The sequence below is a fragment of the Triticum urartu genome, chromosome 2A (genome assembly GCF_056163025.1).
Source record: "Triticum urartu cultivar PI428250 chromosome 2A, HENAU_Tu73, whole genome shotgun sequence".
Classification (NCBI taxonomy): Eukaryota; Viridiplantae; Streptophyta; class Magnoliopsida; order Poales; family Poaceae; genus Triticum; species Triticum urartu.
Genome location: NC_141874.1, coordinates 724,422,829 through 724,433,774, shown reverse-complemented (window position 1 = coordinate 724,433,774; position 10,946 = coordinate 724,422,829). Strand labels below are relative to the sequence as shown.

General features: G+C 43.6%; 1 protein-coding gene across 1 annotated transcript; it reads left to right on the top strand.

Moving 5' to 3' along the window:
- Positions 1-7,862: 7,862 nt before the first annotated feature.
- LOC147987188 (uncharacterized) lies at positions 7,863-8,639 on the top strand. The gene has a single exon (XM_087540269.1). The coding sequence runs from the start codon at positions 7,932-7,934 to the stop codon at positions 8,550-8,552; it is 621 nt and encodes a 206-aa protein (XP_087396395.1). The 5' UTR covers positions 7,863-7,931; the 3' UTR covers positions 8,553-8,639.
- The last annotated feature ends 2,307 nt before the right edge of the window (positions 8,640-10,946 follow it).

Genomic DNA, 10,946 nt, shown 5'->3' with positions numbered 1-10,946 from the left:
TACTCCCTCCGTCCCAAAATTCTTCTCTTAGATTTGTCTAGATACGAATGTATCTAATACTAAAACGTGACTTGATACATCCGTATTTAGACAAATCTAAGACAAGAATTTTGGGACGGAGGGAGTACATAGCTTCTTAGGTGCTTTTATTTTATTATTAGATTATTAGATGGACTAGAATCTTTATGAAATTGTGATATGGTTTATAACTGGTAAAAGCCTGAATGGTTTGAAAAGTTGGAACGTTCATATGATGTTTAGTGATCATGCACATTATCGGATGGAAATGCCATTTTTTTGATGCAGCAATGCTGTATCTTACACTCCTCCCCTCCCTTATAACCCCTCGGCACCACCATGATCGCATCGCTCATGATCCGCTGCTGCTGGGTCGTCGTTCTCTGCAAACGTGTGCAGTTCTCCGTGCACCATGCACTGCTGCCGACAGCTGCCTTCACCACCTCCGGCGGATGCCTTTGTGCTCGGCTCAAAAGAAGTCCGCATACCCCCTGGGGCTGCACAAACCGTCCACTCCACCTCCTGAAGTCTAAAACCACTTTCTTAATGCCCTAACCTTTCCAATAGCATTTAAATGACCCCTAAACCGGATTAGAGCTGTTTTTAGCAGGCTGTTTTTCCACTCTGGCCTGGGTGTCGCTAGTAGCCGAGAAAATGACCCCCTCGAACCCCGCTTTGGCTTCTCCGTCTATGACGACGAGACAGCGGGTGGATGCGATGATCGCCGCCTGATCAGAGTACACATGACAACGCGCAGTTTAGGCGATCACTCCCAATGTTAAGGCGTTGGTAAAATTTTGATTTTTGGGAAGATTGCGGCTGTTTGGTGCTGCGGTTAGGGCAGCGGACATAGGCGTTTGGGGCCGGCTAACTAGGGTTTGAAATATACGCCAAGTTCTGATCTTGACATTTATTGCATTTACTCTTTATGTCATGTTTGACATGTTAGCTGTTTGATCTTTGCCAAGTCCTGATCATGACATTTATGCCATTTACTATATCCTCTGATGTGTATATCATATATTTCTGAACTTTGCTTTCCCAAGTGAAGAACAGCAACTGGCATGTCAAGTGCTTCAGCCTTTTTCTTTGTGTGAGAAACAAGGACAGGATTAGCATGCTTTGGTAGAGGATCTTGCTGCTGCTGTTTATCTGTTAGCCAGATCTCTGTGTCCGAGCACTCATTCACGACATGTATGCAGCAATACAGATTATCAACTCACAACTGAATTACCTCTTGTCTCATCTTTATATATAGCCTTTCTACATAGAAAGTTGCTGCTTTTCCAAAATTTTGATTTGTCACTTGGTTGTAGCTTAGCCATTAGATTTGTCTAAGCCAATTACCAATATCCTGAGTGCAGGACACCATGAGCTTGAGCTCTGCTGGCGCGCGACGACAGCAGCGCTGCTTGTGGATGGAGAACGGGCAGTGGCTGCGCGTTACAGGAGAAACTTCCAGTGCCAGTTCCCTCCTATTCCAAAGGATTTGTGCCACCCACCTAGCTACCTGGCACCCTTCCTGCCACGTGGGCAAAGCAGCCTGCTAAAACCGCTCTAATCTTGTTTAGGGGGTCATTTAAATTGTATTGGAAAGGTTGGAGTGGCCGGTTTGTGCAACCACAGGGGGTTATATGAACTTCTTTCGCTCGGCTCAGGGGAGAGTGCCCACATCGGCTCAGGGCAGAATGACACGGTGCCGCATTTCCCCACGCACCACTGCCTCTTGTCTTAGGCCTGGACGCTTCCATTGTTTCACTTCTTGCATGGACACATCGACTCATGTTAGCGCTTGCATTGTGGCACCAAGCTCGAATAAGGGGCTGTAAGATTCTCGGTCTGGTGGGTCTTCGTCTCGAATTGCAAAGCGCGGTCTGGTGAGGATTCTGATGTGTGTCATCTTTGACCTGTTGGAGATAAAATTTTTGCCCAAGATTTTACTATAAAACTGATGATTAACTACAGCAGGTTATACTGACAGGCCATCAAACTAAAGATACGGACACCTATTTGATAAATGGCAGTGTTAAACCAGCGACATGGAAGGACACCTTTATTATATTATAAGTCTGAAGTCTGCTTGTGTGTTAATGTCAGGACACCTAAGTGGATGAGCCCGCTGTTGTCGACTACATGGACGACATCTGTAAGTACTACAAGGTTGCACATGTAACTACAATCTTCCTCTTTAGCATGTCTGTTGAAGCGACACAAAACATCTTTTCTTTTAATCCTTTCTGAGATGAAATACAAGCACATAGCCTACATCACTTAATTACTGGCAATGGAATTTATGCTGATACAAGACAATATTTCTTTGATACCTCACTAATCTTAAACTAAAGACTGACTATTGCGGAAATGAAGTAGACATGTTTGAAGTCTTTTTTAAGTCGGTGTTTAGTTTAGGCCGATGCACAGTGAACAAGAGTAGCATTGAGTAGCACACTTTTACTTCTAAAACTAGAGATACGCTTGCTCTGCTTCTCATACAACCATTCAGTACCATTTAGATGTTCTTGCCTCAAGTCACACACGTGCTCTGCTTCTCATACGTGTGCTCTGCTTCTCATACAAGTCTCTGCTTCTCATACGCGTGCTCTGCTTCTCATACAAGTCTTAAGTCACACGCGCTCGCAGCACGCGGATGGATGACTCTTCCTAGTATATATAAAGACGATCTTAGAAGAAGGCAATGCATGATGGAGAGATCAATGAGGTGGCGCAATACCGGATGGCTGGTGGGCATCCCTAGGGCGTTTAATGACATGACGATGGTGATCTGTTTTGTTTCGTTTTCAGGAAATGAATTTATTACATGGGATAAATTTCTCACAGCTCTTATGATCTGATCTAATCTAATCTAATCACGGGTCACCCAGCGATGCTAGACATATCAACAAGCAACATGCTTTTCATCAACAGGTTCAGTAATGAGCAATGAGGAATAAAGCTTGCGCCATTCTGATCCAATCTAATCATGGTCACACACAATACGGCCTTCAGATCATGAATAACCTAATTCATCTCAACCCAAGTTGAACAGCCAAACCGGGGAATCGGGGACCTACCAAGAAGCAAACTGGAAGACGTGGTCGTCATCCAAGTTGGTCTGGATGCCATTCTTGAGGCACAGCCGCCTTGTCGAGGACGCGTCGCTGGTCAGGACAGGAGTCAAGGAAACAGAGGCCGTTGCCGCAAACGGGTTCCCCTCCGCCTCGGCCTCCATTGCCACCAATCTCCATCGCGCCCTTCAATGTCCTGTCAGTCCTAGCTATTCTGGTTTCTTTGAGGATGCGAAAAAAAAAGATTGTTCAAGAGTTTGTTTCTAATAATGTTCTAGGGTCACTTGAGTTATTCTGGTTTCTTCAAGGCTTATGTTTCTAATAATGTTCAAGGCGGGCCTTTTTTTTATGTTTATGGGCATGTGTAGTCTCGTTTGTCTCAAGTATTTCACAAGAATTACAAGCATCCAGCATATGCTAGTTTACAAGTGACTGGATCTGGTAACATATCTATCCATGCATAGGCATGGACCCTCAAAAGACAAACTGACTATATGATCAACAAGTCCTTTAGATCATCAACTACAAACATGTATTTGGTTTGATTGCATCTTTCAAAGACATGACAACATGGCATTGTCACACAATGATTCTGATCAGCCTTATACATACATTCATTGGCTGACGTTTAGTTTCATCCACATGTCTACAACAGTACATAAACAAAAAAGGAAAACTCTCCCAAAAATAGAAGATATGCATCATCCCAGTAACAAAAGAAACAAAAGACGAGCGCAGCAGCTTAATAATGCCCTTCAAGGAGGCGATCACCACACTACTTCTATTTCCAACAACTACTGAAAATTGCAGCAAAGAGGGTCTACTCTTCACTCAAAAGAGGATCCACCATCAAGGGAGTCGACAAGATCGATCAATCTCTCCTCGAGCCACTCGAGCTCACCTTCTGATGCACACAATACGACGTCCTGGGCGTGAAGCACAATCATGGTGGTTGCATCTAGTACAAACTGTCCTGGCAAAACATCAAATAAGAAGAACTCAGTTGATTACAAAGGATTGCACGGCAAAAGAAGCATATAAGCAAAACACATTGGAATAGGTCGAGTATGCCACAAGACACCTCATGAAATTTAACCTAGCTAGCTTAGCATCGTCTGTTAGCACGAGATTTGATTTTACAAACAGAACACACACCTTAACCACTCCAGTTTTCTTGCCAAACCCATATTTGTTAGCAAGAGAATTTACAAACAGAAATCTGACATATAAGGGCGTCACTTGATTGACCAGGTTTGATTTAGACTACAAGTCTTAAAAAATAAAAATCATAATGAAATTCCAACCATTTGAGCCCCTTGGTCACAGATCAAAACCGTGATTTTCATGAAAAGAGATACAGTGATACAAAACAGCCTTGGTTGATCTGAAAGAAATACATATAAGGATAGGCTTGTAGAGCATCCTGCTTACAATCAATATAACTGTTGCATGCTTGACGCACAACACATAACAGGGATATTAAGACACCTGTTAGTTATGCGGTGAACATAATATATTGACCAAGTGTAACAGACTTTAATGTTAAAACGCATATTGTATTTTTAGTCAAATCCCACTGCACACTCATGCATGCAAAAAGGAAAATAAAATGAAAGGGCCAACTAGAAGATAAATGATGCTGCAAAATGGAGTATTCACCTCATACACTGACATCATGTTTGTCATAAAAGTGCCAGTTTTGTCACTGCAAATGACTGTTGTGCATCCTAATGTCTCCACAGAGGGCAAAGACCTGAGGATGGCATTCAAGCGAGCCATATCAAAGCACCTAGAAGTAAAAACGAACCGATGATATGTTATACTTCACTTCAAGAAGGAACAACGTAAACCACTACACTTCAATATAAGATGAACAAGAAACTTAGAACATTAGACTGAGGATAAGATTGGTAATGCACAGTATCATGTTTCTAGTTTCTTAACCAGAGTCATGGCTGAGACGAATGCACAAGATCAATTCTCTTCCGCTCAAAAAGGCCCAGTAAAAAATTACTAATTTTGTGGCAAGCAGCAGAAATTGGTCACACCATATACAAGGAAGCCAAGTTCGGTAACTAGTTAACAGGTCATGGGATTAACTCATTCTGTTACAATTTATAAATCCCAATGACTGCCATACAATCAACTGGGTAAAAGGAAAATAATCAGATATAAATCCCAAGGCCAGCCATACAAGCAACAAAACAAGATATTTGAGCCTAATTTTGCGCTTCCACATGGATTAACCCTAGTACTTGTGCGTGGAATATGTGATTTATATATACTCTGTATCTGGCAAAGGGGGTCACTTTGAACTAGCTGGCAGCAACTATGGCAAGCACCAGAGCATCATCCACTGAGCCAATTGAGGCTATCATATTATTCCAAACACAAAACCGAAGTAAGTAGCCAGTCCAGGCATATGTATGCTTAGAAGGAGGAAGGGTACAGTCAGTCATTCAGATTGAATAGACGATGATTACAGTATGTAGGAAGAAGCAATCACTGTTGCTTCCACAACATCAAGCACCAGCCCCCTACATGTAGCTACTACATTGACTTGGCATGATTCAATTCTTCGTTGGTTTAGTACAAAGTTGTACTAAATCAGTGACACTTATTTGGGACGGAGGGAGTAAAAAACTGGAACAAAGACCATCTCAAATTAGACATAGACCATCACCAAGCCCTAGGGCAAGTGAAGAAAAAGAGATCCATTCTTTTACACCCTAAACAGTAGCATGGAAAGATTCTAAATAAGTATGAAAGTATCAAACCCCAACGGATAGAATATACAGTAGCATATGGGCCAATTTCCATGATGAGATCATCACAATCACAGGATTGTGGTGGCCGAAACGCCACCACCAAGGCACCACCACAGAAAGCATGAACATAGAACCGAGCCCTAAACCATTGGCACAATGGCCAACACCACAACCGGACACGGCTCGATGACCGGACCATCTCATGGCTTAGGGAGAGGGAGGAGAACAGGGACTCACCAGAACTGAGGAAGAAGCCGAGGTAGTTGCCGAGGAGAGGGTAGTCCGCTGAGCCATGGTAGCCGAGCTTTTTGTCTCACACGACTGCCTGCTTTCATGAGCTTCAGGATTATGTACTGTATGTAAGATGGCTTCCATGTCAATCTTGTCTAAATTGACAGCAACAATGTACAACTATCCCCAGTGTGATACTCTTTATTTATTCTTATTAAGAATCTCAACAATCATAGCCAGAACAACAATACATAATGATGTCTTCGTCCTTCAAACTTTCCAGAACTGAACAACTTTATATATTGATTTTATTGATAAGGTCGGAGTACACAAATTCATGTAGCAAGAAGTAGTACATGTTACAACTGAAAGCAACTACATGAGCACTTCTGAGAAGTACATGATACACTCAACAGGAACTACATGAGCAATTCTGTTTGGAACATTCAAGTTATCTTCCGCAGACACACGCATAATCTGCAATCTTATGTGGCCTTGATTTTGGTCTCCCTTCATTTGGTGAAACAACACTTTGTGTTTCTTGTGGCATTGCACAGACAATAACACTTGTGCTGGAGTGTCTATAGTCCTCTCCCTGTAAAGCAGAAGAAAATTCAGAGCTTGCACAAAGTTCAGAATTTGCACAGAAGTTCAGAATCTGCATGTTACAAAATTGAGCGCTGCAGCTCGTCGATCTGGCCCAGCTGCGCGGTGTGAGATCGTTGAGATTTTCCACTGCACGCTTAGGAACAGGTGGTCCAGCGTCATCCGCCGGCGGCCGCCAGTACGCCGCGCCGGGCTGCAGGGCGCTCGCCCACGGCGCGGCCAGCATCCATACGAGGGAGCCGCCTCACTGCCCTGGAGGAGTCGGCCGTGACTCTTACAAAGAGGACGAGATCGCCTCGCCAGCCTGTAGGAGCCCGCCGTGATGCTGCCGGCGACGACGAGATCGAATCGCCGCATCGGAAGAGCCAGCCATGGCGCAACCAACGAGGAGGAGGTCGCCTCGCCGCCTCAGATTAGCCCGTCATCTCCGCGTCGGGCCGCCGACCGACCGAGAACTCGCTGCATCGCAGCGCCATGAGGGGAACAAATCATTTTTACCTCTTCAAAGTACACAATAATGAAAATAGAATAGATTACCAAAAAAGAATATAGAATAAAGAATTTTTTTAATATAGAATATTGAATTAAAATACACAATATTTGCCTACTGATAATTATTGTATTTTTATATGGTAAAATTTACATATCATGAAAACTAACCAGGAACTTGAAAAAAGAACATGAAGAAAATGTGTCCAGGGATTGCATGCACAGTGATATGCGGAATTGGTCTATATATGTTTCTGGCTAATACTACGATGCATTATTTAGATTGGCCTGGTGGCCATCTCGTGCCTACGTTATGCACTAAGCAGTAGTTCCAGGATCCCCGTCCCTGCAATTTATTTTAGTGATTTCTCACTCTTTCATACTGGCACATGGGACTCGCATTTCTAATTTGAGAAGCCTTTCTATGTATTCAAATAAAACATGAGGTGTTTTCTATAAAAACAAAATCAATCGTCTACTTGCATACGGTAGCCCATACGGCCGCATACGGGCGGAGGCACCGTATATGCGCAGGAGGACAAGTTACAACACCACTTTTCTGTATTCTACAAGTTTAGGTACCAAACTGACCGCGACGGACAAGTTAAGGCACCCGTGATGTATTTAACTCATATTTAAAGGGTAGTGTATGCATTACCTCAGGTCGTCTTCCTGCTCACCACAGCTCAGAAGTTGCAAGTTCCACCTCAACCCTAGCCCTCTAAGAGCGTGTCCTCATCGGCCATGTCGAGCGATGGCGGACAAGGAGAAGATGAAGGTGCTGTTTGCCGAATCGGACAAGGACGACGTCCTCTTCAGCTTCCTCACCCTGCCTCTGGGCACCATCGTCCGTCTCTTCGACAAGCAGTCGCAGGTAGGATGCCTTGACGAGCTGTACAAGAGCGTGGAGAGCCTCGGTGAAGATCACTTCCAAACCAAGGCGTGCAAGGCCATGCTTCTTGTCCCTATCAATGCTGCAGCAACCCATTGCAATCGGCTTAAAGTGAAAGTTGCCAACACAAATCCTATGTATCGCTGCAAAAATGCTAGCTGCCGTGTTACAGCATTTAGCTCCGTCCCTCATGCTATTTGCTATTGTAAAAACGTTGTTCAGTACATCGGGGAATGGACAAACAAAAATTGCCGTGATTCTGACAGTAAGGAGGATGGAGTTTTTGTCATTAGTGTCCCCAAGTTCATCATAACTGATGATCTCCAAGTTGCTCCTGCTTCCACAAGGGTCATGTTTTCGTTGATTGAAAAATATGGGATACCAGAAAAGGAGAATATCCAGGAGAAGGTGATCCAACTCAATTCTGCCAAGGTCTGTCTCATACTCTCTCTACCTGTGAACATGAAACTGCCAAATACGTAGTTTTTTTACAAGGAAACTGCTGAATTTTGCTGGTCAATAATAGCCAGTTTTATTTCTCAAAAACCCTGGTAAAAGTCTCTTAGTTAATTCTAGTGGTGTTGCATTTCTTTCAGATGATTGGTCTGCTTAGGAGAGCGCTGCTGACAAAACAAGTCTTAACTGGACTTTAGTTTGACGTTGCTATCCCGGCAAATCCTGCAGACATGTGTATGCTTTCCGAAAGTATGTTGGCAAAACAGGCGCTTGAGACTGATCCCAAGTTCAAAGCCATCAAGGTAAGGCTTGTTCATGCAAAGGATGATTCGGTGCTATATGCTGAAGTTGGGCAAGACTTCGTCGATCTCGTATTTGGACTCCTTAGCACGCCACTTGGAACTATCATGAAGACTTTCACTGAGTTACCCCAGATCGGATGTATTGGTAGTATCTACAAGAGTGTAGCTGCAAGTGTGAAACAGGACTGTCAAAGCTTACTTCTATCCCCAATGCTAGCGCCTTTCTTTGTTTGCAGCAGCAATGTGATGCAAGTACAAGAATTAGCTCTTCGATGGCTTGTGATCGGATCCACTAGATGTTTTGAGTTAAATCCCAAATCGGGTTCTGATAGAGCCTATATCAAGGGTGGGCCCATGAACTTCATGGTGACCGACGACCTCCACATCCGCCCATTCAGCTTGATGAACACCCTCGAGTTCCTGCGTGCATCCAAGGTTCCCAAGGACAAGCTAGTGGAGAAAGAACTCACGCTCAACAAAACCCAGGTAATTACTTGCCAATAAACAGCATCGTCAGAACTTACCACCGTTTTCTATGTTCTCATTGGTTTTTCTTTTCTTATTGTCGCTACAGGTTCTGAAGCTTGTGGGAGCTGCATTTGGGACGAGCAAAGCACTCAGCAGCGTGCTCATGCCTTGTAAGAAGTAGCGGGCGTTACCTCAGGCGTCCAGGCCGTGGTATCCTGGTTGACGTGAAGCCCGGAGATGCAGAAATATTACTAGAAGTTTCCTTTCTCGATGTTTTACCTTGGTTTGTTGCAACACTGATTCTTTAGTTTGCTGCCATCCATGTTGGAGGCGAATATGTCCTACTCATCGATCGAGCTTGAAATGGATTTAAACATTTAATCATCCTTTTTGATATTAGACCGCGTATAGATCAGCAAACTAGTCACCAATAAACTAGTGCTTGCAAATTACTCCTGAGGTGGCTAGTCACAACTCATAAGTAGCGCCACCAGAGGTACAACTTCCGTTGAATCTGTCAGTAACTCAGTATTCAGTAGGTCGTACCTTTGCATACCCCTCAAACGGGTTTGCTGAAGGCTGCTTCCGGAAAATGTACTGCATGAGCAGATTGATCGAAGCATGGGAGAAACTGTGTGCGTGGCCTGCTGTCGGCAGCGTAGTTTCCTGCCTTGACAACCTGTATAGTTGGTGGTAATTAGAGGCATAAAAAGTGACGAGGGATTAAGATGTAATCACTAAAAACAATTCCCTCACAATTCCCATCCTTCCCTCGCCAATGGTGAGGGTTAGACTCTCAACTCTCATGCCTAAACTACTCACAGTTCGAGTAACATAGGTTGTACCATGCAGGCACATAGGCAAAAAACATGATATTGCAAGTAAATAAAGAGAGACAAATGGAATAACATAATATGTTACTATCACATAGCACTTCCGAGTTGAGAATTGATTGACTGCACATGGTTTAGCAATAGATTTATTCAAATTTATGAGTTGGGCTTGCCCTTTGATCGTTCAGGTCAATCCTTGGAAGAAGTAAAATTAGCCAATCAGGGAGAATCAGAGAAGTTACGACTCTCATACCATATGCCTGCATTTTTGCCATGATTGAAAAATATTGGAGATAGATCAATATTGCTTCTTTGCTGTTGCAATGGATGCAGCACAATTTAGAGATAGATATTATTCAGACTTATGAGTTCAGGGTTATAATTCGATGCATATATTAAGAGGCCCAGGTTCTAGTTTCGCCCCAGGGCCTTGAAATTTGAGGACCGGCCTTGACAGCACCTCAAATCAAATCTGCTTGCCAACCTGCCTCTTCATTGTTCAGACCAATTAAGATTACCAACATGCAGCTAGCTAGGCAGATGCAGTGCATGAATGGTATCCCATTAAACATGCATCCCATAGTTGATTTATGAACGATACTTGCTGTGGCCTGTGGTACCACCAACATATACATGACTGGAGAAAAAACTCTGAGCTGCCTTGCCAGTTCATCCAGTGTCCCTAATTGTTGTGCAGACAAACTAATCCTAAGTGACTGCTCAACTCCATGCAGCACATTGAAATGATTGACAGAGGCAAAAGTGCTTACAGCAAACTTGACGCTAGTCGCCAACAAGGGACAAGACAAACCAAATTG

Excerpts from the sequence above, each read along its gene's own strand:
- LOC147987188 (XM_087540269.1), top strand. The coding sequence starts at position 7,932 with ATGGCGGACAAGGAGAAGATGAAGGTGCTGTTTGCCGAATCGGACAAG.